This window comes from Theropithecus gelada, chromosome 3 (genome assembly GCF_003255815.1).
Source record: "Theropithecus gelada isolate Dixy chromosome 3, Tgel_1.0, whole genome shotgun sequence".
Taxonomy (NCBI): Eukaryota; Metazoa; Chordata; class Mammalia; order Primates; family Cercopithecidae; genus Theropithecus; species Theropithecus gelada.
Window position 1 is genome coordinate 49,421,512 of NC_037670.1, and position 26,962 is coordinate 49,448,473.

The 26,962-nt window shown below is 58.7% G+C and overlaps 1 protein-coding gene across 1 annotated transcript in view; it reads left to right on the top strand.

Annotated features, from left to right (window-relative positions):
* Positions 1-26,962, top strand: part of FAM20C (FAM20C, golgi associated secretory pathway kinase) — a 66,129-nt gene that overhangs the window by 33,366 nt on the left and 5,801 nt on the right. The window contains exons 4-5 of the mRNA XM_025380595.1: positions 19,573-19,665; positions 21,639-21,754. Of these exons, the coding sequence (XP_025236380.1) occupies positions 19,573-19,665; positions 21,639-21,754 (209 nt within the window). The remainder of the gene's footprint in view (positions 1-19,572; positions 19,666-21,638; positions 21,755-26,962) is intronic.

Here is a 26,962-nt window from a genome sequence, read left to right on the forward strand (position 1 = left end):
GGTGGTGACTCCACCCTCTCGCAGGTCTGTGGGGACAGGCACAGGCGGCCGCTCCACCCCAGTGCCCACCACAGGCCCAAGTCCGCCAGGGCTGGAGCCTCTGGCTGCTGAGGTCACTCTGGCTTGTCCAGACTCCCCGGTGATTTACTGGTGGCCAAAGTTACATCACCTGAGGCTGGCCACAGAAGGTGGCTGTATTCTGCCCTCGCCTGGCAACTGGACATTTCTTTGCTTAATAAGTAAAAGGAAATTATTAACAATCAGGTAACCATTTCAGAGAATCGGATGGGGAAATAAATAAATGGTAAAAACAGCAAAACCCTCAGAAGGTGCGGTTCTAGGCCCTGCACCCACTTGACAGATGGGGAAACTGAGGCCTGTCCCTCCAGCCGTCCAAGCCCGCACTGGCTCCCTCCCCTCGGCTGTTCCGATTAGACCTTCTCAACCTCCCCAGGCCGTCCGACTCTGGCCGACTGAGGGCGCGTGTTTCCGTGGGGCTCCTGGAAAAGCTGATCCCCTTTGTTGAAAATCAAAGAAAGTCATTTTTTTCCCCAAAAACATTCCCCTGAACGGCAATATCGAGGGTCTTTTTGTATTTTCTCCAGTTATGACAGTCGCCGGGGGTGCCGCGAGCGTGTGGGCTGTCGTTCTAATTGTCGAGAAAGGGAGGGAAGATGAAAAGGATGGGAAAGAAAATACGGCCTTCATTTTCCCTGTACTGGGGACGAAAATGGAAGCCAGGGGATTTCGTTCAAAAGCAGTTTGATCGGGGCTGGTTGCTTTTAATGCCCCAAAAGGAAACTGCAGATTTAAGATCTCCTTAAACATGCAGAGAACAGGCTCAAACACAAACCCCTAACTATGGATTTAGTTTATTTTTTTTAACTGATGTTTTTTTAAACATCGAGGGCTCCATGGAGGAAAAACAAGATTATAACAGTAACCTTGGTGCTAAATATTTAATCCTGGTTGAGTAGTTAGTAGCAACTTACCCTTTTATTACTTTGAAATGAAAGGAAGAATCACAGGGGCTTCTGTAAGAAACACGTGTGCACCTGTGTTTTCAGGGCTCCCGGAGAGTCCGCGTTCCTTTCCACTCTAATCCAGCTCCCCTGAGTCCTGTCCATGAATACTGGATGAGCCGACAGCAGCGTATTTAAAAATATAGTAGGGCTGAAACTTTCAAGCAATTCTTCTTCCCTGTTTGCTTTTGAAATAAAGTCTAAACCATCACGATTATTTTTAAGTGGGAATGACTTTAGAGTTTCTTCACAGTTACAAATCATTGAATGATTTTGAAACGGGTTTTCATTAAGTTGACCGCTTAAGAGGTTGAAGAGCCTCTTCTGAGATGATTTTCCAGCCAGAGAAATGATTTTCTCCCTCTTCTGTGTCTCATGTTGAAGAGCTGGTACAGAGGTTTCCTGCAGACCGGGGAGGGGTACGTGGGGCCAGTTAGGAGGGTCCTGGGGTTCACCGGAATGGTTCGGGAGCCCTCGCCGTGCCACACTGACCCGTCAGAGCTGGTGGGGGACGCCAGGCACGGCCAGGTGCACAGGCCTTAACGAAGCACCAGGAGGAACACCCATCCCCCTGGCACGGCTGTGATGAGGTCCGTGGCCAATCAGAGAGATTCTGAGAAAATGAAAGATAGGTCAGTCGGCAACCCCTGCCCTGGGCAGGGTCTTGGCTCGGTGCTGCCTGCCCCCGTGGGTTCTGAAGAAGGCGGGTTCGTTGGAAAGGCTCGGAAATCTCTAGTCCTTAGATCGTAGGGGCTCTCGTCGGTGTGGCTGTCTCAGACTGTGAGGACTCAGGCCCTCAAGCCCCTCTGCTGGGTTGAGGAGACCCCCAGAGACTGGCCACCCAGGGGGCTGGTGTCACGGCTCAGTGTGGGTTCAACAAGCCAGGTCCATGTCCCTGTCCCTCCCCTGTGAGAGGCTGACACTGCCATGGGGGCCGTGGAGGATGGAAGGGGAGACACCCGCTGCCTTCACCTCCAGCTCTCCACTGAGGGCGGCATTTCCCCCGAGCCGGTGTGAGCCGGGGAAGGACGTGTCCCAACAAGAAGCTCAGGTTTGGACGATGGGTGCTCGGAGCTGAGGTCCTTAGCATCTCGGCACAGCCTCCAGCCTCCGCGGCACCTGTGGGTCCATCCCACGTCCTCCACCAAGGGTGACCTCACTGAACAGCCGCCACGACTCTCAGCTCCCGCTGACGGCATGAGCGGGGTCCTGGGCAGCCTCCTCAACGTGACTGTGGTCCTGACCTGGAACAACTGCAGGGCGGTTCGAGGGTGCCACGCTGGGGGTTCCTTCTCCTGGAACTCAGCACTGGGAGCCACTTCCAAGCCCGCCCACCAAGTATCTCGTTCATGGATGGGGATCACAGCCAGGACCCAGGGTCAGGCCACACCGTGCCCCACCCATGCACCCACCACCCCCACCTCCGAGATGCCTCCCTGTCAGCCTCACGGAGGCCACTCTAGGACCAGAAGCCGGGAAATGTCCCACCCAGGAGGGGCCCTTCACATCCGGACGAGGTCTTGGCACAACCTTCAGCACCTCCAGGTTCGTGTGAAACAGGAGGACTGTCTGGGCTCCGACGCGTGGGGAGTTAGTTCGCTTCCACATGCACAGGAGGCAGCCCCCTTTGCTGTAAGGAATGCGTTTTCTGGGAAGTTTCCTGCAATGTGTTCTGGCTGGTGTGTAAATAATTGTGCACATCGCCGCCCTCCAGTCCTTCCTGGGCCCTGTGCCCTTCCCATTCCCAGTTCTCCTGACTCGTACACGGCAGCCAAAAAAGAACCCCTGTGTTGAGCGGGGATGCCCTCGGCTGCAGCTGGTCCAGGTCACAGCCGGGCCCAGCCGTGCCCCTCCTGCCTGCGGCCCTGTTGCTGGAGAACTCGCCGTCCTCACGCAAACAGTCCAGACCACAGCGGTGGCGCATCGTGAGAATGACAGATGGGGGATGAGCAGGTGCCAGGGGTTTTAAATAAGACGGCTGTGTTTTGCCAAACGGCTCCCCCACGGGGCTGGAACAAGTGACACTGAAATGGGCAGGAAGTGTGGACCGCGGACTCGGGGACCCAAAGGTCAGGCTGGAGTCACTGCCAGGGAGAACCCCTTGCCTTCCAGAGCTCTGCCGGCTGAAAGCCTGGCATTAAACAGCTTAATATATCTCGTTCATGACAGGTGGTGGTTTTCTGCTGTGTGAGTGATGAGAAGATTACCCAGGATAGAAAGGCTAATTTTTGCCTCCGTGCCTTCATTTAGTAAGTCAGGGATCTATTGTGTGTTTGGAGGAATAGAAAGTGTCTGTCTTATCTAGTTTTTGGACTCCCTGAGTTTGGCCCTGGGGAAGGGAATACAAGAGAAATGGGATAGAAAGATGGGGCGGGGGGTGGGGAAGGACCGGCTTGTGGCTTCTATGACTCTGAGATGCCCCGAGCATCTCAGGCCCTAGCCGTGGAACCTGTAAACGTCACCTTCTTTGAAAAGGAGTCTTTGGAGATGTGATTAAATTAAAGACTTCAAGATGAGCACTTTCCCTGGGCCCGAAATGCATTCCCCTGTGCTTAGAAGAAGGAGGTGGAGGGAGATTAAACGCAGAGGAGGAGACCAAGGGAAGCGGTTGCAGGGATGTGGTCACAGCCCAGGAGCTCCTGGAGCCCCTGAGCTGGGAGAGGCAGGAAGGATCCGCCCTGCAGTCTCCACAGGGAGCTTGGCCCCGCCCACACCTCAGCCTTGGATTTCTGGTCCCCAGGACAGGGGAGAACAGATCCCCGTGGCTTCAAGTGCCCCTGTCTGTGGTTATTTACTACGTTGGAGCCTTGTGGCCTCTGTGTCCCAGCGTTCGGAACACCAGGAGCCCTTCACGAGGCTCACGTGGGGCTGTGGGTGGACGGAGGGTGGCCGGGCCGTCTGGTCCGCATGCCTCACCCTGGCCGGCGACCTCAGACAGGTCCCTGGTGTCTCCCCAACTCAGTGTTCCCATCTGTAGAATGGGTAGAAAAACACCTGCCCCGTAAAGCTTGGTATCCGATGAGTCGCGACGTAGGAAGCTCTGAGGACAGAGCCTGGCACGTGGAAAGTCCTGTGTGTTTACTGCTCTCAGTAATATACTGAAGAAAACCCACTGGTGAATACAGGGAAAAGCAGCACATCCACCTGGCTTCCGTGTGGACCCACTGCTGCACCCTGGTGGGTCCTGTAGCCCCAGCTGCTCGGGAGGCTGAGGTGGGGGGTTCGCTTGAGCCCAGGAAGTTGAGGCTGCAGTGAGTGATGAAAGAAAAGCCGGCGAGGGAGATGATGCTGGAGGACACAGACCAGGGTGGTCCCGGCCAGGGCAGCCAGTGCAGAGGCAGGAGCAGCAGCCCCAGCAGGACCCTCCCATCCGAGCAGCAGGACGGTGCTGACCCCAACCGTCACGCAGACGGGAGACAGGAGTGGGTGCACTGGGGGGTCTGTTCCAGGGCAGCCAAGACTCCTGGAGGGCAGAGCGGGAGCAGCAGCAGTGTGTGCCGGGAGCCCGGGGTGGTCGGGGCTGGGGATGGCGACTGACACATGGGTAGTGGTGGATGACACGCATCGGCAGGGCCCCATGGGAGGAGGGTCCCGGCATCAATGAGGCCCCGTGGGAGGAGGGTCCCGGCATCAGTGGGGCCCCGTGGGAGGAGGGTCCGAGCACCAAGGGCCCGTGGGAGGAGGGTCCCGGCATCAGTGGGGCCCCATGGGGGGAGGGTCCCGGCATCAGTGGGGCCCCGTGGGAGGAGGGTCCCGGCACCGAGGGCCCATGGGAGGAGGGTCCCAGCATCAGTGAGGCCCCGTGGGAGAAGGGTCCGGGCATCGAGGGCCCCATGGGAGGAGGGTCCCGGCATCGAGGGCCCCGTGGGAGGAGGGTCCCGGCACCGAGGGCCCTGTAGGAGGAGGGTCCCAGCTGAGGTCATCCAGCAGCCGCACCGTGTGGCCTGGGCTGGAAATGGTGCTCTTGGTAAAGCCCAAGCGTGGTCAGGAGGCTGCCTGCCTGTGTCCAGGTGGGTGAGCAGGAGGCCTGAGGCCCAGAGGAGCACCTGTGAGGTGCGCGTGCGTCTGGCTGGGTGGGCACCTGGCGGTGTGTGCAGCCTTCCCGGCTCCCACGGCCTCTCAGGTACCGGGTCTTTTTCTGCCTGTCTGGCAGGGTTTGGAAGACGGTGGTTTTACATAATGCGTGAGAGGTTGGTGTTTGGCCCACCCCTCTTTGGGCCTCAGTTTCCCATCTGTGCCCAGGGGCCTGGGGTGTTCCTCGGTGCTGAACAGGACACCCAAGGACTCCACCCTCCAGCCCCAGCAGCCGCCGCCACCCAGGGTTCTGCCTCAGGCTTTGCTGTCGGTCTCTGCCACGGACCCGACATCCGTTCCATCAGCCTCGTTGGGCTGTCCCTGCTTTGTGGAACGCGCTGACCCGGGGAAGGCATCTGGCTCCCCCATCAGACCGGACGCCCCTTTCCCTGCTCGGCGGCCGGACTGGCTGGGTAGCAGCGGGAACAAGGAAGGACAGCGGCTCTTTGCTTTAGGGGAGGTGACGCCCTGAGCTGCCTCCTCTGCAGTGCTTCTTGGAGAAACCCTGGGGCACACCCCACTCCCCATCCACCTGGAGAGGGTGGGAGTCGGGGGCCCTGCACCAGCAGACCTTGCCTGCCCGTCTGTTCTCCCACGTGTCCAGTGGAGAGAAGACAGCCGAGCCTCCCACCTCTCAGACCCCATCCAGGGACATCCCATGGCTCCACAGAGCCGTCTCTCCCTGGACAGAGCAACCCTCACACCTCACACGTGGCCCTGGATCAGGGCCACGGTGCTCCCGGGTCACCACCTGCACTGACCGTCTCCGGGACTGCAGAGAAGAATGTCCCAAAGGTTTTTCGAATCAACTCACTCAAACTGCTTAGCACAGCGCTCAGTGCAGAGTGAGAGTCACGTAACTGTTGGCTTCTTGTCCCTTACCGGCCTTGGTAATAAGCTGCCAGTTTCCTCTATTTTTAACCAAAGCAAACGTTTTCTATTTTCCCACAAACTGAAGAGCATTGAAATGTTTGTTAGCGGCAACAGTGGGAACCGTTCTATGAGAAAGTGACACGTGGTCCTGCCGGCGGTTGGAGGGGCCAGCTCCGGGAAGGCCTAGCGCCACAGCTGACCCGGCCCCTCGGCCGTGTGCGTTGCGGGATGGAGCACCCGGCATGGTGTCCCTCTCGCTGAAGCCACAGTTGTTAAGGAGCCCTGGATTTTGGAGACACAACAGATCCTCTTGGAGCCAGGACCTCTCCAGGGATGGGTTGTGGAGCCAGACCGCTGGGCCTGCAGCCCCAGCCTTCCTGGGCCCGAGGAGGCCGGTGCTCAGAGGGGCCCAGATCCAGGAGGAAACACGGATGTTCAGAATGGCAGGAGCCTGTGTGTGATTTCTGGAGGGCCCTGAAGCAAAGAGCACAGGCCTGAGTCAGAGACTCCTGGTTCCCGTCCAAGCTGTGCCATGTTCTAGCTGTGCAGTTCTGTAGATGCTTCTGTCTCCTTCCAGACCTCGGTTTCCTTGTCTTTAAAATGGGGGCAGCCGTGAGAGCCGTGGGGGTTCCTGTGAGGACGCGTCGCCCGGCCCAGGGATGCACGTGTGGCGTTTGTCACCCTCTCTCTGGCTCCTTCGTGAACAGCGGTGCCTTCTCCCGATCATTCCGTGTCGTTTCCTAAGTGTCACGAGCCTTAGCAGTGATGGCCTGACCGGATTTGGAGGAAACAGGTCGGAGTTTTATAACCTTTTCAGCTAGGGCTAAATCACCGTGTCCATCTGCCCTGCCTTCATGTGGCCGGGGGTCCTGTATTCCCCTCCTTGGCTGCTGGAACAAATCACCGCAAACGCAGTGTCTTCACACAACACAAGCGCCCTCTTCTCAGCCAGAATGCAGGAGTCCGAAAGGACGTGAAGGCTGAGCTCCCCCGGGAGGCTCAGGGCGGAGCTGTGTGCCGGCCCTTCCAGCTCCTGGAGGCTCCTGCATTCAAGGCTGGGGTCCTTCCTCCACCCTGAGACCCGGCCACACAGCGTCTTCCTCAGTCGGGTCTTCCTCGGCCCCTCCTGCAGGGACCCCGTGGTCTCTCCTTCCTCAGAGCCTTAGCCACATCTGCACAGTGCCTCCCGCCACGCGAGGCAGCAGTCACAGGTCCTGGGGTTCGGACGCGGACAACTTTGGGGCACCATTACTCTGCCCGCTGCAGAAAGCCTGGGAGAGGTCAGCTCAATCTTCATTCTCACTTTAGAGTGAATAACCACAATTGGTACACCTCCTGTGGCTTTTATCAGAGCTGAGGGAAGCCTTGTCGCAGGTGCTGTGTCCCCCCGGGAGCTGCCTTCCTGTGCCTGCCTTTCCGGTGCCCTTTGAGGCCCAGGGAGGCCGTCCTGACAGGTGGAGGGGTGACCTCTGTGGGGCCTTCCTCAGTGAGGAGGAGCGCATGAGAGCCTTCCTGGGTTCGGCCACCAGAATTTCACCCGGTTCTGCCGAGTCCCCCTCCTTGTGCCCTCATTGGAACCCTGACCTCAGAGCTGCGGCCTCTTTCCTCTGCTGGGCTTTTACAAGGGCGACAAGCCCGGTCAGAGGTTTTGAAGTCGGCCTTTAAAACTTGTCACTGCTGCCCAGGATTGAGGGTGGTTGTGACCAGGTGCAGCTTGATCTGGCCTCACAGGTGGCGGGCCAAGGGCAGGGCTGGCGTGGCAGGACCGGGACTCCTCCTGACCCCTGGTCCTCTGGGGCCACAGGCTGTGGCTGTCTCTCATGTCTGACGCAGGGGGCTTTGCCGAGAAGGTTCTTGGGGAGGAGGAGCTGCTGCATGGGGTCTGCGGCCCCCGGCACTATCGGGGCATCCCTGGGCCCGGTGTCTGCCCTCAGCATGTGGCATCCCTGGGCCCGGTGTCTGCCCTCAGCATGTCGCTCCTTCGTGCACAGTTCAGTAAGTGACCTAGGAAGAACAGAAAGGCGGGTGTTGAAACTCTGCCCTGTCCTTCCCACTCTGAGGCTGTCCTGGCAGAGTCATGTGGAAGGTCTGGGACGGACAGCCCGGCCCAGGCCCTCCCTCTGTGGGTCAGCGAGCTCCCGTCCCTGCTGTTTCTCCAAGATGAGTCCCAAGAAGCCCACGGCGCTGGATGTCTCATGGGGACCTCGGCACCCGCTTCCCGGGAGCCCCCAGACCAGCACCCCCATCAGGTGCATTGCAACACAGCAGCTAGGCAGGCAGGGTGGGGCGAGGCAGGGAATGGGCCACGGTCATGCCAGGGATGGGCCACGGGCCACTTGCTTCTCGGAAGTTCCCTGTGTGTTGAAAATGAGAGAAATGTCACATCACGTTAGCCCAGGCTGTGGCATTTTCAAACTGTTTACACTGAGCCCAGGCTGCGGCATTTTCAAACTGTTTACACTGAGCCCAGGCTATGCCATTTTCAACTGTTTACACTGAGCATGCCGGTGTCTCCTGTCCCCATGGTCCGGGGTATCGGGCGCCTTCTCAAATGCCAGACGCACAGGCAGTGCCGATCTGTGAGCTCAACCCTGCAGCCTGGTGAGCCCCTGACATGAGTGTGAGTTGCAGTAACCGGACCTACGTCCACGTGAGGGGCAGCGGGTGTGAGTCTCAGGACGGCTGGGCAGGGCGTTCTGTTCCACCCTGCACGCAGTTGGCCTGTTTGTTTTTACTGACTTCCTTCTTTGAATGATGGGTTTTTTTTTTTTTTTTAATCATCTCATAAAAAGCAAAACCAGACCCCCTCCCTGAGCCCTGCCGAGGAGGCCCTGGGTAGCTGGCCCTTCCCTGAGAGCAGCGCTGTTTCCTTCCGCTCGGGTGGGGCCAGTGGCATTGGAGTTGCTGGAGCGGCCAGTCAGCTCAGCTTTTGCTGCTGGGAGGGACACTTTGTCTGGCCTGAGTTGCGTGGAGGGTCAGTGGCGGATGGAGCTGCACACCTGTCCCACTCGCTGGCAGTTTCCTGGCACGCTGACCAAGCTGGTGAGGACCGTGACTTCTGGGCCTGGGCCCAGGGCTCCCGGCATGCTTTGGACTGACTGTTCCTGTTCCAGGAAGCTTTCGGGCGACTGCCCTGCCTCTCCCCCAGCCATGGCACGCTCTGCTTCTCGGCCAACCCCGCTGGATCTGATAACATCTTTCCACATTTCAAACCCCGACTCCTGGACAAGCAGACCGTGCCTGTCACTGCTCTCCTCACCTGGTACACCTTCTGTCAGGGCGCCCAGGAGGAAGGAGAGGCTGCCAGGTGACCGCCTCGGCCGAGTTCGTCCCCTTCCGTGCAGCGGGTTCAGTACTTTTCCAAAACCTTTTTCCTGGGGGCTGTATCCGCAGCACCCCTCCGAGGTGAGAGGCTGAGCGTCTCCTGGCCGAGGTGAGAGGCTGAGCGTCTCCTGGCCGAGGTGAGAGGCTGAGTGCCTCCTGGCCGAGGTGAGAGGCTGAGCGCCTCCTGGCTAAGGTGAGAGCGGGCCTGCTGGTCTCCGCCGAGGCTGCCCCTCTCCTCTCAACCTTGCAGGTGTGGAGAGAAAAATCCCAGTCTTCCCAGGTTGCCCAGCACTGCTGGCTTCTGGCAACCCTTGAGGTGTCCTTTGCAGCTCCTGTGAGCCACCTGGCTCTGAGAAGCCTGCATGGCAAGGCCAGGGGATTGAAGCCACAGATGCCTCCTGCTGTCACCAGTAGACCTGATCTCAGGTTTTTATTGGCTGCAAAAACATCCCCCCTTCCCCTCTCCCTCACCTGGAGACCCCCTGGGATCGTCTTGCTCCCACTTCGTACTCTGCAGAAAGGGAAACTGAGGCCTAGGGCCACCCAGCAAGCACTCTTTCTGCTCCCCTCATGGGTCAGGGGACGTCTCACCAGGGCACAGCAGAGCACTTGATGGTGCTGATGATGATACAGATGGTTGATGGTTGGGGTTTCATGTGGAGATGAGGCAGGGTGCCCTGGAGTCTGCAGACCCAGTGGCTGTCGGGCTCATCTGGATGTGTGGTCAGAGGGCAGAAGACTCCAGGAGCATTTCAGAGCCTCTTCCAGGAGTGGAGCCTGGACAGAAAGCGTGTCATCACCACTTCCCTGAACTTCCTGGACTGTTCTAGGAAAAGGGGCCATTCAGAAGCCAGGGACAGCCCGGAGGTGGCCCATGGGGCAGATTGTCTTGGCCTGCATGTCAAAGCTGTGAGGATCCCGGAGCAGGCTGCCTCGGGGCTGGGAACAGAGCTGCTTGTTCTGTGAACAGCCAGGGTCATCGGAAACCCCCAGATATGATATGTAGGGATCAGGAACCGTGCTAGAACCAGATTGGCCTCAAGGCAGGGCCTGGTCCCTTCTCAGTGCAGCAGGGCTTGGAGCCACCTGGATTCCACGTGCATGAACTGCTCAGAAGAGTAGGCAGGGGCAAGGAGAGAGGGACAAAGGCCAAATCATTGGCAGAGAGAGAAGCTCACATTTTAGCATCACATCCGTTGTCACCGCACCTCAGGTGATAACAGCTCAGGGTGCACTCACAGCAGCAGTGGTGGAGATGCTGGTGATGACGGTGCTGATGGTGATTGTGATGATGTTGACAGTGATGATGGAGATAATGTTGATGGTGATGATGAAAATAATGACGATTATGATGGTGGTGGTGACCATGGTAGAAGTGATGGTGACAGTGATGATGGTGATGGAGGTAATGGTGACAGTGATGGTGATGGTGGAGGTGATGGTGATGATGGTGGTGGAGGTGACGGTGACGATGGTGGTGGAGGTGATGCTGATGATGGTGATGGAGGTAATGGTGATGGTGGTGATGATGGTGGAGGTGATGGTGGAGGTGATGGTGATGATGATGGTGGAGGTGATGGTGATGATGATGGTGGAGGTGATGGTGATGGAGGTGGAGGTGGTGGTGATGATGGTGTTGGAGGTGATGGTGATGATGGTGATAGTGATGGTGGTGATGATGGTGGAGGTGATGGTGGTGATGATGGTGGAGGTGATGGTGATGATGATGGTGGAGGTAATGGTGATGATGGTGGTGATGATGGTGGAGGTGATGGTGGTGATGATGGTGGAGGTGATGATGATGATAGTGGTGATGATGGTGGAGGTGATGGTGGTGATGGTGGTGATGATGGTGATGATGGTGGAGGTGATGGTGATGATGGTGGAGGTGATGGTGATGATGGTGATAGTGATGGTGGTGATGATGGTGGAGGTGATGGTGACGATGGTGATGATGGTGGAGGCGATGGTGATGATGGTGATAGTGATGGTGGTGATGATGGTGGAGGTGATGGTGGTGATGGTGGAGGTGGTGGTGATGATGGTGGAGGTGATGGTGTTGATGGTGGAGGTGATGATGATGGTGGAGGTGATGGTGATGATGGTGGAGGTGATGGTGGTGATGGTGATAGTGATGGTGGTGATGGTGGAGGTGATGATGATGATGGTGATAGTGATCATGATGGTAATAAGGATAATAATGATGGTGAAGGTGATGACCATGGTGGCAAAGATGATGATAGAGGTGATGGTGGAGGTGATGATGATGTGGAGGTGATGGTGATGTGGAGGTGATGGTGATGGTGGTGATGGTGGTAGAGGTGACACTGATAGAAATGGAAGGAATGAGATGACAAGAGCTCGAGGCTGCAGATAGATCTAGACCTCTCTGGACAATTCTTTGACTGAGTCCTCATTCATTCATTTGTTTATGAAACGCCTGTTCGGAAACAAGCACTTGGCCAGGCATGTGATCCAGAAAACAGAACACTCTTGCCCTGGGGCCCTCCCCCTTGGGTCCAGCGAACAATGCCATCCAGTGTAGCCAGGGCCAAGCCACCTTCTGCCTCAGGCTCCAGGAAAACCCCACAGAGGGGCTGAGACAGACCATGGCAGGGCTGGCAGGGGGCACGTGCAAAGGCAGCGGACGGGGGGCTGCAAGCTTGAGTCTGGCTTCCTGAGCACATCCTCCCTGAGCAGGGGGCGGAGGGGAAGGAGAGGAGGGGCAGGTGCTGGAGAGCTGACTCGTATTCTAGAGGGAACTGGTGAGGGTTCTCCAGTGATTGGAAAAACCCCAAGTGGGGCCAGGGCTTAACGGGTGGGGTGAGCTTCGAGGGTGAATTGTCCTGAAGGGGTGGTTTGTTGGAAGCTACTTTCTTCCTTACCCCTGGGGCTGCTCCCTCCCTGCTTCCTCCTGCTGGGGGCACCTGGGTCTGGCCCCTTCCCTGGGACTTTCAGCCCGGCTGTGGCCTCGGGAGCGGAGCCCAGAGTAGAATTCACTGCCCGCTGCCCTCTGCCCGGGAGTGGAATGCAGGGTCAGGTGGGAGCCGCCAGATGGGATGTGCTGTAATGACAGGATTTGTGCAGGTGACTCAAGTCGGCAAGTCATTCGTCTTCTGCGTGAACTTTGTCTCTTTGCAGTGAGGAGATCAGACTCCACCTTCACTAAATGCGCTTTCCCAGCCCCTCTGCAAGGCTGTGCCGGGGACAGATCGTTGGAGCCGGGTCCTAATCCCCATCTCGCCAAGAACCCTCTGACAGCCCTGTTCTGTGGGGGTTGTGTGTGTGTGTGCACTCCTGTGAGTGTGCATATCTGTGAACGCACACACGTGCACTTGTGAGTGTGTAAGCGTATGGATGCACGTGTGCATGAATGTGTGTACGCACATGTATCTGCACATACGTATGTGTGTGCACATGTGTTAATGTGCATCCATCGTGAGTGCCTGTGTGTGCGTTTGTGAGTGTGCAGGTGTGTGTGTGTGCATGAGTGGGTTTGTGTGTGCATGTGTGTTTGTGCATGCGTGCGCGTACTGCAGTGGGTGGTCAGAACTAAACCACCCAGCATCCGGGCCCAGCCCCATGCTGATGCTCACTGGACACTGCCTGGGCCTGCCCCTCCCTGGGCCTCAGTTTCCCCAGAGGCCCCCTGAGCTCTGGCAGGCCTGGAGAGCTCTGCGTGGATGTCCCATTATATTTCACCTGCTACTGAGATGTCCACATCACCACGCAGTGAGCTCCTACAGTATACCAGGAGTGTATGCCCGTCCCACAACAGCCCTGGCAGGCAGCTGCTCTTATTCTCCCTCTGGGGTTTGGAATCCGGACTGGCGAGAGTCAGTGACAGCAGCAAGAGGAGCCGCCAGACCTGGAGATGTGCCGCCTGTGGGCCTGGGGACGCAGATCTGACAAACGCCCTTCTGCAGGCCTCGTGTGTACAGGACAAGGGGCGTCTGCAGGACCGAACGATTGCAGAGGGTCTTCCCGGAGGCGACGGCTAGGACAGTCCTGACTGAGGAAGCAGGAGGAGGAGGATGGGAAGGGAGGGCAGGCGGGGCAGTGGGCCAGGGAGGCAGTGCTGTTCAGTGCACTGGGGGCAGGGCCGGTGTGCTGGGGGAGGGGGTGGACTCGGCTCCCTCCATCCTGGCCAGGGCACGGGACGGACGGTGAGCAGACACCAGAGGCCTCAGAAGGCCCCATTTTCAGGGCCCCACTGCGCACTGCTAGCTGGTGTGCCCATTAGATTTAAGATAAAATCAGATTTAAAACTTAGATCCTGGAGGCTCTGGTCACATTTCGAGTGTCCCACAGCCACGTGTGGCCAGTGGCTGCCGAGTTGGACAGCACAGAAGCTCACGTCCAATTTCGAGTGTCCCACAGCCACGTGTGGCCAGGGGCTGCCGAGCTGGACAGCACAGAAGCTCACGTCCATCACCGAGGAAGCACCAGTGGACAGGCGGGCTGGGGGTGAGAAGGTGACCCCAGGCACCCACACCAACGGGCAGGCTCAGAGGGACATGGAGTGGCTGTGTGTCCAGGGGACCTGGCCTGGGTGAGAACAGCTGCCCCCACGAGACAGTACCTAAAAGAAACCTGTGCCAGCCGGGAGACCTGTGCCAGTCGGGACACCTGGGCCCCAAGAGACCTGTGCCAGCTGGGAGACCTGGGCCCCAAGAGACCTGTGCCACCCAGGAGACCTGTGCCAACCGGGAGACCTGTGCCACCCGGGAGACCTGTGCCAGCCGGGAGACCTGTGCCAGCTGGGAGACCTGGGCCCCAAGAGACCTGTGCCACCCAGGAGACCTGTGCCAGCTGGGAGACCTGTGCCAGCCGGGAGACCTGGGCCCCAAGAGACCTGTGCCAGCTGGGAGAGCTGTGCCACCCGGGAGACCTGTGCCAGCTGGGAGACCTGGGCCCCAAGAGACCTGTGCCAGCTGGGAGACCTGTGCCAGCCGGGAGACCTGTGCCACCTGGGAGACCTGTGCCAGCCGAGAGACCTGGGCCCCAAGAGACCTGTGCCACCCGGGAGACCTGGGCCCCGAGAGACCTATGCCAGCCGGGAGATCTGTGCCACCTGGGAGACCTATGCCACCCAGGAGACCTGTGCCAGCCGGGACACCTGGGCCCCAAGAGACCTGTGCCAGCCGGGAGACCTGTGCCACCCGGGAGACCTGTGCCAGCCAGGAGACCTGGGCCCCAAGAGACCTGTGCCAGCTGGGAGACCTGGGCCCCAAGAGACCTGTGCCACCCGGGAGACCTGTGCCACCCAGGAGACCCGTGCCAGCCCGGAGACCTGTGCCACCCTGGAGACCTGGGCCCCAAGAGACCTGTGCCAGCCGGGAGACCTGTGCCAGCCGGGATACCTGGGCGCTGCCTCTGCAGTGGATGTTCTAGGAGCTCACAGTTTCCTAACTGCTTTATCAGGCACCCTGTGGTGCAGGGCTTTGCCCCAAGGACCTACAGTGAATTCTAACTGCCCAACTAATGAGTCGCTGAGGATTTTCTAAAGAAAATAAAAATAATAATAATGATGATTATTTTTTGGAGACAGGGTCTCACTGTGTCATCCCGGCTGGATTGCAGTGGTCCCTGCAACCTTGACCTCCTGGGCTCAAGTGATCCTCCCATCTCAGCCTCCCGTGTAGCTGGGACCACAGGTCCACCATGCCCAGCTAATTTTTTTATTTTCTGTAGAGATGGGGTCTCGCTGTGTTTCCCAGGCTGGCTGTGAACTCCTGGACTCATGCTGGGCCGTTCCGGGGAGTCACTGTGCAGACATAAGGCTCGAAGTTTATGGAAAAGAAATCTCGCCTGCATCTGGATTTCTCTTTTTCCAGCTAAAAGTTACTAAAATCTAGTAGAACTCGTGTTCTGTGGAACGAGTTTTGCTCAAAGCCAATCCTTCCAAGTTGAATACGACGACGGCCTTTTAACCTTAAAAATACCCAACACTCCAGCAGCTACCAGCCCTGGAACTGCGGGCTGACTGCAGCGGACCGTTTGTTCTGACCTTTAGTGTTTTAGAAAAATGAAATCCATTTGTCAGCACTTAAAAATCAGGAGATTCCACAAGGTCTAGACTCTTTCTCTTGAACCTCAGGATCCCGGCCAGCCTGGGCCTCGGCTCTGCAGGGCGACCCTGTGGGCAGCGCGTTCAGTTTGCCGCCGCACCTGCCCCCGCCCTGCCCCACAGGCCGACCCGCCTTTGCCGCTGGTGTGCACAGAGACGGCGACGACCACAGACCCGCGGGGTCGTGAAGCAAATGTGTCCTTCAGGCGCCAGCCCACCATCCCCGTTTTATTTTAAGTAGCTCCTGGAATCCCCATCTGGCCTCGCGCCTACTCGGGGCCCTGTCAAGGCAAATGTTACGTGGGATCGTGGAAACTGATCTGTTCCGTTTCTAGCAGCCCAGACTAGTTCTTAGAAAGGCCATGCGTGGTACAAATCCTTAACCCCCAGCAAGAAACATTCAGGAAATGTGGAGAATTGTGGCCACAGCTGTCTGAGAACAGTGTGGGAGGAAGGGAGCCCGGGCAGCCTGTGACCCAGACGTGGTCTCCCCCAAGGGATGTGGACGTCCCACTCAGGACCTGAGCCCCGCCCTGCTGTTCGTGCAGTGATGATGTCGGCCCGTGGCAGGGCCAGGAGGCTCCCAGGAGTCAGGCGGACCGCCGCTGTGTATATGGAGGGAAGGACCCGGCCGGGGAAGCCAAGGGTTGGGAAGGTTAACGGCGTCTGCAGTCTGCATTGCTGGAGTGCTGGAGCCCAGAAGGAACGCCGTCAGCCCTGAGTGGGAGGTGTGGGCCGCAGGGCGTGTGAGCTGAGGATTCCCGCTGGCTCTGTTCCCAGCACCTGGAAAGGTCACCAGCGTTTGATTCTGGTAAATTCTTCCTGGGTGGGGGGCTGAGTTCCCTCTCTGGGCCTGGCCTGGGAGGACGCCCTGGGACGGGCTCTCCCTCTGGTGGAGGCAGCGGCCAGCCTTGGTGGAGGAAGCATGCTTCCCCTCAGACATGATCTTGACAATTGGTCAACATTTCCACTATGATCACATCGGTCAAACACTTGCGTGGACAGGCACAGCACAGGGCCCTGCGGCTCGGCCCCCCTTCCCCTGGAGTGTTGGCCTGAGACACAGGAGCCCTGTCGTGTTTACAGAACGGCACTAACCTTTCCTAAGCAACCCCACCTGTGGCCTCGTGTCCCTTGGCCAGGGTGGAGGGACAGGGCGGTGCCCACATTGCCCTTCTTGGCCTCTTACTGTGGGAGGTGTTGACAGCAGAGCCAAAGGGTCCTGGAGGCTGTGGGGGAGACTCGGAAACGGGGGGGTGGGAGGTGACAGGGTGCACACAGCAAACCGGGGCTAAGCCCGGCCTGGGACACTGAGCCCAGCCTCTCCCCCGCGGTGTGACTGTGGGTCCAGGGTGGGTGTGCCGGGGCCCCCCAGCCAGTGCAGGAGAGGCCTTTGAGCTGCTTAACTGAGAAGGGGCCACTGGGAGCTGGGACCCCGGGCCTTCATCGCGTGGGCCTGGGCTGCTCTGAGGGCCCATCCGCATCTGGGTCCCCATGGTCCTGAAGACTCAGGGTGGCCCTGAGAAGGCTGGAGCTTCACCCCACTTTTCAGATGAGAAAACTGCAACAGACGGCGTTTGTGTCGCTGTAGGGGGCGGGGGAGGCACACGGGGTCTCGGGTCGTGGCAGTAGGTTGAAGAGCAGCCTGTGAATCTGAGTAAGACCCAAGTAAGAGCGTGCACCTAGGGCTGACTGGACCCAAATCCGTGGGTGGGCGCGTGAGTGTTCTGAGGCACTTGGTGAGGAGATGTGCTCTGAGACTGCGTCTACTGGCCTTGTTTCCTGATTAAAAACTAGTGTCGTGCTCCCTGGGTGCTGGGCCGGCTGCCGCCCTGCTCACCCTCACAGACAGTCACAGGCCTGCCTGACACCCCCAGCCTGCGTCCTGCTGTGCTCTGGAGCCTCTGCCCTGCTTCTCCGAGGGGCCGAGCAGGGCTGGGCGGTGGTCAGGGGCCCAGCTCCAGGCTTGGTCTCAGGTGTCCTGGCTCCCCCAGCCCCAGGCTCCCACCACGTGCAGAGCAGAGCCCCTGGCACTGCCCAGGCTTGGTCTCAGGTGTCCTGGCTCCCCCAGCCCCAGGCTCCCACCATGTGCAGAGCAGAGCCCCTGGCACTGGGACAGGAATGGGGAGTTCGTGGAGCCCAGGAGGCTCCTTCGACCCGGGCTGTTCACATGGAGACTGGACCTCCTGCCCCCGGCCCGGGCCCCCTCTCTGCCCAAGGCCAGAACAGTGCTTGAGTGTACTAAGCGTAGTCGCTCTACTGCCTGAATTAATGAATGAATGAACAAGTGAATGGACGGGACCCAGGAGCCCTGGGCTGAGCCACCGACGCTGGCCCCTAAGGCAGTCACTCACTCTCTGGGTTCCGTGTGCTCATCTGTAAGTGGGTGAGCATGTGACCTCCAGGTCTCCCTCGTCACGGGAGAGCCCCACAGATTCCAGGCCTGGGTGACAGCAGCAAGGGAGTCCCACTGAGCAGCAGCCAGGTCCTGTGGGGAGCCAGCACCCCCGAGAGCAGCTAACAGGGTCCCTGTTCCCCTCAGGGCATCTGCCTGCCCCTCGACTTAGCAACCCAGACCCAGGCCTCATGCTGCTGGGAGGGCCCCTGACAACCCCAACGTCCACTGGGTCCTGGAGAAGCCAGGCTGGGAGTTAGGTGGACCTGGTGCTGGGCCATCCAGGTGTTCTTTACCCCACCCTGCTCCTTCACCCCACCCTGCTTTAGGGGCAGGCTCAAAGCAGCCTGTCCTGGGCCTGGGGCACTTAGGCAGCATTAAATCCCCACGGTCAGCATCCACCAGCCCCTCACTTTCCATGTAGAGAAACGGGGACAGCGAGGGGGCAGCTGCTGACCAGCGTCCACTGCGGGCGAGGTGGCTGGCGGCCGCTGGTGCCCCGCCTGGGGCAGCGGAAGTTCCAGCAGCGTTCGCCTCTGCTCACTGGGCTGGGGGTGCTTGTAGGGGGCAGAAGCTCATCCTTGCTGCGGCATCTGGGAAGGTTTTGTGGAGTTTGCCTTTGAGCCGGGCCTTGAAAATGACTTGCACTTAAAGCTTCAACCAACAGACCTCAAAAGTACAGGGTGTGGGAACATGCCGTACACACACAGAATGAGTTCCACAGTCCATGTAGGGCTGGACACCGTGGGGCGGGCGGGAGGAACTACTGCCCAAACTCCAGCCTTCTCTGACCGATGACTTCTTGAGTGCTGAGAAGTTGAGGCCCTGCCGTCTGTAAGACACTCGTTAGGAAATGCTAACAGCCGTCTGGAGACGTGAAAGGAAGGTCGTCCCAGGAGGGCGGAACAGCGTGCACAAAGACAGGAGTGTGGAGGGCCAGGAGACAAGCGTGGGAAGCAGCTGACAGCCATGACCCCAGCTCAAGAGATGGGAAGCAGCTCAGTGGGAACTGAGGCCGACCGGCGGGTCCTGCAGGCCGGGGTGCCCTGCAGGGCGGGAAGGAGGGAGACAATGGAAAAGGGGTCAGGTCACCTCTTCCAGGCTTCAGAAAGAGGACCCACGGCAGCCCCCAGAAATCTCCCAGCCTCCCTCACGTCCCTTCCTGAGAGCTGGTGGGCAGCGGAGGCAGGTGTGAGGGGCAGCCGGTCCGACCTGACCCTGGCCTCCGGGCCCACACCGGGGGAAGTCCGTCTCGTTTGTTGAGGGGGCTCCTCTTGTACCAGGGCCTGCCCCTCCCCGTGTGTGGGCCCACGCGGCCCACGGTCTGCCTGAATCTCTGGGCTCCAGGCAAGAGCGGCTTCTCAGGAGAATCCGTTTGGCTGGTGGTGTGGACCTGGGGTGGGCTGTAAATATTTAATAACCAGCTCCCCGGGCGGAATAAGCCTGATCTGCAGTTTGCCCGTTTCCGTGGTGTGAGAACTGCCCCCCGGGCTGATTTCGAGGTCACCAGCGTGGAGTTGGGAGCACGCGGGGTGCTGCTGCTAGAGGGGACTTTGGCTCTCGGCTGCAAGAGACAGAAACCCCTAATCAGGAAGGGACGAGACCCTGGTGCCTGTCGCTTCTGAAAGGAATGTGTTTAACGTAAGTTGATATCGTTTAAGTTTTAATGATGATTGTGTTTCTTGACAGTTAGCAACACCCTTAGAAAGAGAACAGTGGGCTCTGGAGGGCCGGACCCAGCACGTCCCGCCTCCTCCGGCACCCGGAGGTTTTCTCGGTGACAAACCGTTTCCGTTTCTGTCCTGTTTTCGCAGACAAACGAGGGAGCAGGAGACGCCCCCTGACTTTTTTTATTTCTCTGACTATGAGAGGCACAACGCGGAGATTGCAGCCTTCCACCTGGACAGGTGAGCCCTTCCTCTGTCCACGCTCCCGTGCGCTCAGACCCACCGATCAGCCGGGCCATCCTGCGCTGAACACAGCAGGATGTCATCGTCACCTTGGTCACCATCAGGCAGCGCTGGTGCCTGCTCTCCCCCTACCCTGAGTGCTGCCCTGACCAGGCCCTGTGTGTTCCCGTAGCCCACACAACACGTGGTAGGGAGACCCTTTCATATCCCCCCTCACAGACGAGAAACGGAGGCAGTGAGAGGCGATTTGCCCAGATCCCCGTGCTCCTAACCGTCCCTCTGTCACGGAGGGAGAGGGTGCCCTCAGGGAGCCTTAATCCAGATGGGCCCCTCAGGCACCCCCACCGTTAGGGCAGACAGGAGGCGCAGTAGCTGCTGTGCGGTCCGTAATAGAGGAAAAGGCAAGAGGGAAGGAGGCAGGGAGGGAAGGGGGAGTATTTAGTGCCACGAATCTTAACACGGAGAGTCACAGGGCGCAGACGTCTCCGGGAGACCAAAGTAGGCTTCCCGAGGAGGAGGAAGCCACGTTCGCAATGAGGGGGCCCGGGAGGCCCCGCGGTCGCCTGTCTCTGCTGCCCCAGCCCATCAGAAAGTGAACCCGTCGTGAGGGTCAGCTTGGCCCTGCTGCTGGGGAAGTGAGGGGGTCCGTGTTCAGTACCCTCCAGGGGCAGTTCACGGGCCTGGCCCTGGGTCCAGAGGGGCCCCGTGAATTGAGGGACCTTGCCCTGGTGCAGTAGAGGGAGGAGGCGCCACCCTCAGCCCCCTAGAGCCTCCTTGTCTGCCCTGCAGGGCCCTGACACGTCCTAGCCCGGGGTGCGGCCCCAGAGCCGGCAGCACTGGCATTGCCCTGGGCCAGTTGGAATGCAGAGTCCTGGGCTCCACCCAGACCTGGGACCAGAATCTGCATTTTCACAAGATCCCTAGTGACGTGGGCGCACGTTGGAATTTAAAGGGCTTTTTTTTTTTTTTTTTTTTTTTTTTGAGACGGAGTCTCGCTCTGTCACCCAGGCTGGAGTGCAATGGCTGGATCTCAGCTCACTACAAGCTCTGCCTCCCGCGTTTACGCCATTCTCCTGCCTCAGCCTCCCGAGTAGCTGGGACTACAGGTGCCGCCATCACGCACAGCTAATTTTTTGTATTTTTTAGTAGAGACGGGGTTTCACTGTGTTAGCCAGGATGGTCTCGATCTCCTGACCTCGTGATCCACGCGCCTCGGCCTCCCAAAGTGCTGGGATTACAGGCTTGAGCCACCGCGCCCAGCCTAAAGGGCTTTTTAAAGGATCAAAGTCTTCTGTGGTGACTACAGAAATCGCCAGAAGCCCGATTTTCAACCATTTCAGCTATCTAGAACAGCCTGAACTCATAAAAGGGCTTTTCTATGAAAAGAAAGACAGTGGCCACCAAGCCAGGGAGGGTCACTCGTTAGGAAACAGCTCCCCTCGGATCAACGTGTTTATAAAGCAGGACACAAAGCCCGGTGCCCAGGCGAGCCGTCTGACAGGTGGAGGGGGCAGGTACTCCACACAGAGGCACGGTCAGGCCCTGGGCCCCGGGTCGGCGCTGGCAGACGGCCCACGTTCCTCCACACCTGGTCATCTCGCCTCACAGGATAATCACCACGTCCTCCATCAGCAAGAAAAGCTCTCGCCCTGCATTCTCCACTTAATTAAGCAAGTGGGAGCCTGCGGTGTGGTTCAGAGAGAGTTCCATTAAAAGTGGTGCCTTTAATTTAATTTTGTTTTAAATTTAGCCCTGGAATGAGGGCAGGCTTTAGCTATGTGGGCAGTTGGCGGTGTGTGCCCATCAGCGAGGCGATGCCAGCCCCGGTCCCTCAGGGGCCTCTCCCGCCCCCATCACTGCAGGGCCAGGCAGAGCCCCTGGGCCTAGGGCTGGGTTTATTCGGAGGCAGGGAGACAGAGGCCGGCTCAGCCGCACAGAGCACAGAACCTCCCATGCCCCTTTCTTGCCAGGATCCTGGACTTCCGCCGGGTTCCTCCCGTGGCCGGCAGGATGGTCAACATGACCAAGGAGATCCGGGATGTCACACGGGACAAGAAGCTCTGGAGGACCTTCTTCATCTCTCCAGGTAGCCTGGCACGGGGGGCCCACATTCATCTCTCCAGGTAGCCTGGCATGGGGGGCCCACATTCATCTCTCCAGGTAGCCTGGTACGGGGGGCCCACACCGAACCCACAGTGACGGGGCTTGAGTACCTCTAACTAAAAGAAACCACGTGCAGTGCCGTTCCCAACCCACCTCCCACGTAGGGTGCCCTGTGCCCCCTTCCACACCGGGTGCCGAACCACAGACAGCTTCAAGGTGGCACCATCACCATTTAACCGACGTCCTGCTGTGCACAGAGAGGCTGTTTCTTCTTCCATTTGTTTGTTTATTTTAACTGGTGAAACAATTCACTTTCGGGAGGTCCTAGCGTCTCCAGGGAGCCTTCTCCAGGTGGCCCAGCCGGCAGACCTCTCTGGGACCTGCCCACCCAGATTTAAACACACCCAGCAGAACCCCCGTCCTATAGCAACAGGGTGGGCGGCCTCCCTGGCCTCGGTGAAGCAGCTGGACTGTGAGCAGGGCTGGCCCCGGTCCCCAGTCCCTGGTGCCCTTGAGGGGATACAGGATGGCCTGAATGTCAGGTGGGATTAGATGTCTCTGTTGGTGCTGAGGTTTATAAAACCTTCAAGACTGTACGTGATAAGTACAGTGCACACATAAACACACTATTTTCTACTTAATTATCTACCCAGGTTGCTTTAACCCTGACATTTGCGCTGGGTGTGGTGGCTCATGCCTGTAATCTCAGCATTTGGGGATGCCAAGGGGGGAGGGTCACTTGATTTCAGGAGTTTGAGGCCAGACTGGGCAACATGGCCAGACCCCTGTCTACAGGAAGTAAATAAATTAGCAGCCGTGGTGGTGCTTGTCTGTGGTCACAGCTACTCAGGAGGCTGAGGCAGGAGGATTGCTTGAGCCCAGGAGTGGAGGCTGCCATGAGTGGGGATCGCGCCAGTGCCCTCCAGCCTGGGCAACAGAGTGAGACCCTGTCTCAAAAAAAAAAAAAAAAGAAAAGAAAAGAAACTGGCATTAGCGGCTCTGCCGAGGGCTCAGTCCTCCCCTCCGAGCGCCTCCCTTGCGCCAGGCACCTGCTTCACAGCCTGTTCCCATTTCCACCGCTCACCTGCCGAGCTCTGGGACACTCCCCTGCCTGTCCTGAACTCGGTCCCCTACGTTTCCATCTTGAAGGTCAAGAGTGGTCCCAGCGGTGGTGGGTACTGCGGAATGAAGGCACCCAGTGGTCACCCCAGGATACCCTGCAGAGCAAGGACCTCGCTGGGGAGGGGCCCTCCGGGTTGGAGGCTCTCGCTGTCGGGGGCCTCAGCCGCTCTCCTGGCCCATCTGTTTAATTCATGCAGATAAAATCCAATTAGGGCCCCTGATTAGCTGCGTCTTCGGATTTGCTGGCACATAAAACCTTGACCTGAAAGCTCATTTTCTGCAGATGTTTCGGATCAATGTGCGGACTCTGCACTTTCTCTTAACTGCATTCATGAATTTGTCAGAACCAGGCCTCTGAATCCATGATTTAATTAAGTTTCGTTCCATCAGCCGGGGCTCACCGAAATCCTCATTTGTTTTCTTCCTCTCAAAGCCCATTAATAAGAGAAAAATAGGACAGAAAGCTCCACAGAGGCAGGAAGAAGGGCTCCCTTCCCTGGCCCAGTGGTGCCTGGCCTCACACACCAGGAATCGGGGCAGAGGCAGAGCCTGAGTGTGGGGGTCTTTGAGGGCTCCCTGGTCTGCTGTGCCTGAGCCAGGCACACCCCAGTGATGGGGAACACATTGGCTCACAGATAATTCAGTCCCTGTTTGGATGGCTCGAGCTGTCCATATTTTCTAAGGGGCTGAAACTCGCCTCCCCACCCTGGGAGTCCAGGGCTTCCTAAGCACGACTGAGCTCCGGCCACTGTCAGCCGTTGGGTGGACCCTGACTGCACCGTCTGGGCACCGCCTCCTGCCCCACCGTTCACAGGACTGACCGCCCTGCAGCCCGCCATGCACACCCTGGTGCCCACTGAGGCTGGGCTCCACCCCGGTGATGCCTGGATGCCTGACTGCTTCTTATCCACGTCTTTTTACAATTTTTTATTGCAACTTTTACAGTGATGTATTCCAAAGGTTCCAAAGACTGACATTCTCCATCCTCAGGTGCCAGCACCCTGTGCAGCGACGGCGGGAATTCCTCCAGCTTAGGCTCGATTCTCTGCATTGCAGACCAGGCTGTCAGTTCAGGACCGACTGAAAGAGATGGTCACAGGGTTAGTTCAGGACCGACTGAAAGAGACCGTCACAGGGTCGCGCAGGGAGGGGTCAAGGACGCCCATCAATGCTGAGAACGTACCCTGCCTGGCCCTGCTCCGAGCAGCATCTCCAGAACTCCTCACTTCACTGTAAAACGAGCCTGTGGGGGCAGGTTGCTCCCTCCCCATTTTTAAGGTTTTACTGAGTGACTGGGCACAGAGGCTCACGCCTGTAATCCCAGCACTGGGAGGATCACTTGAGCCCAGGAGTTCCAGCTCAGCCTGGGCAACAGAGCGAGACCCCATCTCTACAAAAAACGAAAAAAATCAGCCAGGTCTGGTGGCGTGCACCTGCGAGTCCAGCAACTCAAGAGGCTGAGGCAGGAGGATGGCTTGAGCCCAGGAGGTCAAGGCTGCAGTGAGCTATGATCGCGTACCACTGCTCTCCAGCCTGGGTGACAGAGTGAGACCCCATCAGAAAAAAAAAAAAAGAAGAAGACTGAGTTGATTATCAGTCCAAGCAGGTGTATTAAGTCACTTCTACGTCCCATGTTGGCTGACGCTTGGAATCCCCAGGTCCTCAGCAGGCCAGGGACGGTGGTCACCGGAGCACCCCTAGCTCTGCACTGCAAGCCGGCCGTCGACCACCTTTGCTGCCATTGCTGGAATCCCTTCTCACGTCTCCCCGGAGCCACCACTTTGATTACGCGTTCTGGCAGCTTCCCTGGCCACTCCTGGTTTCCGGATATTAGTTGCGTTTTCCAGGGCAGCGCAAGTTTCTCCCCTAGAATCCCAAGATGTCCTCGGCCGCCGGAGGCCCCAACAGTTCCGTCTCCCTGCCCGGACAGACGAGTCCTTGAATCTTCCACAGCAGCCGGGCCCAGCATTGCCGGGTGCCTCGGAACGCAGCCCCCGGGACCCTGCTGCTGCCATTCCGGCCACTCTGCCCTGTCAGTCCGATTTCTTCCAGAAGCCTCTATGAGCACTTGGCTTTCTCTAAAGCAGCAGGGAGCGGCGCAGGAGCCAGCCTGGATTCCTCTTCCAGGGAACAAAATCTGTTCCAATTCGTTTGCTCCACTTTGCTTTGCGTACGTCTCCCGACCGCGGATACCAGGTGACCTCAGAGGCTCTGCAGGAGCCCCGGGCACCTCGGAGGGCTGAGCCCACTGCAGACACCCCCTCGGCCCCCTTGGCCTGAATGACCCTCCCGTGGGGTCAGTGAGAAAAGGGAAAATCCCATCAGCCAGGGCAAAGTGAGGGAACGAGAGGCAGCCCGGACTAGTGCTTGGGGAAGGTGGGCTCTGGGAGGGGGAAGCAGGAGGGTGAGCCCTAAGCAGCCCCCTGCCCCGCGTAGGGATTGTGGAGCTCAGGTTCGGAGAGGGCAGTTAGGATCCCAGCACCGCACAGCCGTGTAGGGGCCTGGCCGCAGTCAGAGCCTACCTCTCCTAAGCCCCAAATGCTCACGGAACTCCCTCCCCGACTTCTCATGTAAGTTACCATCTGCACGTTGCACACATCCCAGAGGTGCACAGGTCGTCCACGCACAGCTTTGCATTTCTGCAAGGTGAGCGCCCCCAGGACCAGGCCCAGGTGCCCCACAGCTCTAGAAGCCACTCAGCCCGACACAGCCTGGACAGAAGGGTTTGCCATCACTCGCTTTGACTTTTTTCCTGCCACGGTGGCCTGGGCTTGGCAGAGTGGTCATCAGGACTCTCTCCAGTGCTGTGTCTAGCTTAAACGCACGTTGAAGGTGGCAGGTTTCCAGCTATGGACCCACTTCGCGCAGTCAGAGCCGCTGCCCTAAATAACAGTGTCCGCTGGGCCCACAGCTGTCCAGGGTGGCAGGTGGCAGACGTCCGCCTTGCAAAACTCTCCTCCTGCCGGGCCAGCCCCCCGACACAGTCAGAGATAGGAATGGTCAGAGATGCTCCAACCGCAGGGTGAAGGGGCCGCCTTGGTCCTTGTCAGGAGCCACACTCTTGCCCGGCTTGCTCTCCAGGAGGCCAACCGTGACGCCATTTTCGGGCGACTGGAGGAGGCAGGATCTCTCCTGGGTGTGTCCAGGACCCTGGCTTCCTCCTTGCTGTTTGTGTCTTTTATTATTTACTAAAATGGAAAAGGACTCACACTCCTTCCTCCCAGAAAGCCCAGCCCTCCAAGTGCAGGGCAGCCTGCGTTACCTTGACAGCTGCCTTCCCGCGTCTTCCTTGTGTGATTCCCAGCCCGGGATGCAGGCGTTGCTGGGTCCCCCGCTTCCTGGGCGAGGGGCTGGGCACGGAGCAGGGAGGCACTCGCCCGAGGTCACACAGCTCAGGGCCCTTCTAACCCCACCCGGGAGGCCCCTTTAATACCCAACTTGGATCTGCAAAGAGGAATGGCCGGGGGCCCGAGAAATGCCTTTCTCTTTTAACCTGCTACCATCTGAAACCGGCTTAGCCGAGGACGGCAGACGCATTTTAAGCCTCCAGCCAATGAGTGCTCAGATGAAGATTTTGCTCCTGAAATGGAGCTCCTGCCCCGGGGGGCTGCCTCGTCTGACTGTGGGCTGCTGATTAATCTGTATCAACACGCGACAGGATTGCAGCTGGTCTTTCTTTGATCGTTCTTACAGTAATTACCCAGCGTTGGCACCGGGGAGAGGGGACGCGGGAAGGAGGGGGCAGGCAGGTGATCGGGGCGTTGGGGCCAGACCAGCCGGGACCTGCCGGGTGCGTGGGGTGTGGTGGGGACCAGGGGGGCCTGGGACTCACCCCATTTCCTCTCAGAACCTCAACTTACTCAGCTAAAAAAGGGCAGCCCATACCGGCCACCCTCCTGTTCACTCCGCTGGGAAGTGCCCTGCCGAGTCTGTCTTCAGATCTCACGGGGAGTCTGCCCTGCAGCCTGGAGGCTCCAGGAACACCCCAAGAGACCCTTGGAATCACTCAGCCCGGCTGCATGGCTCAAGGAGGGACCCCTTTGGCTGAGACGTCAGCCGTGTGCTCAAA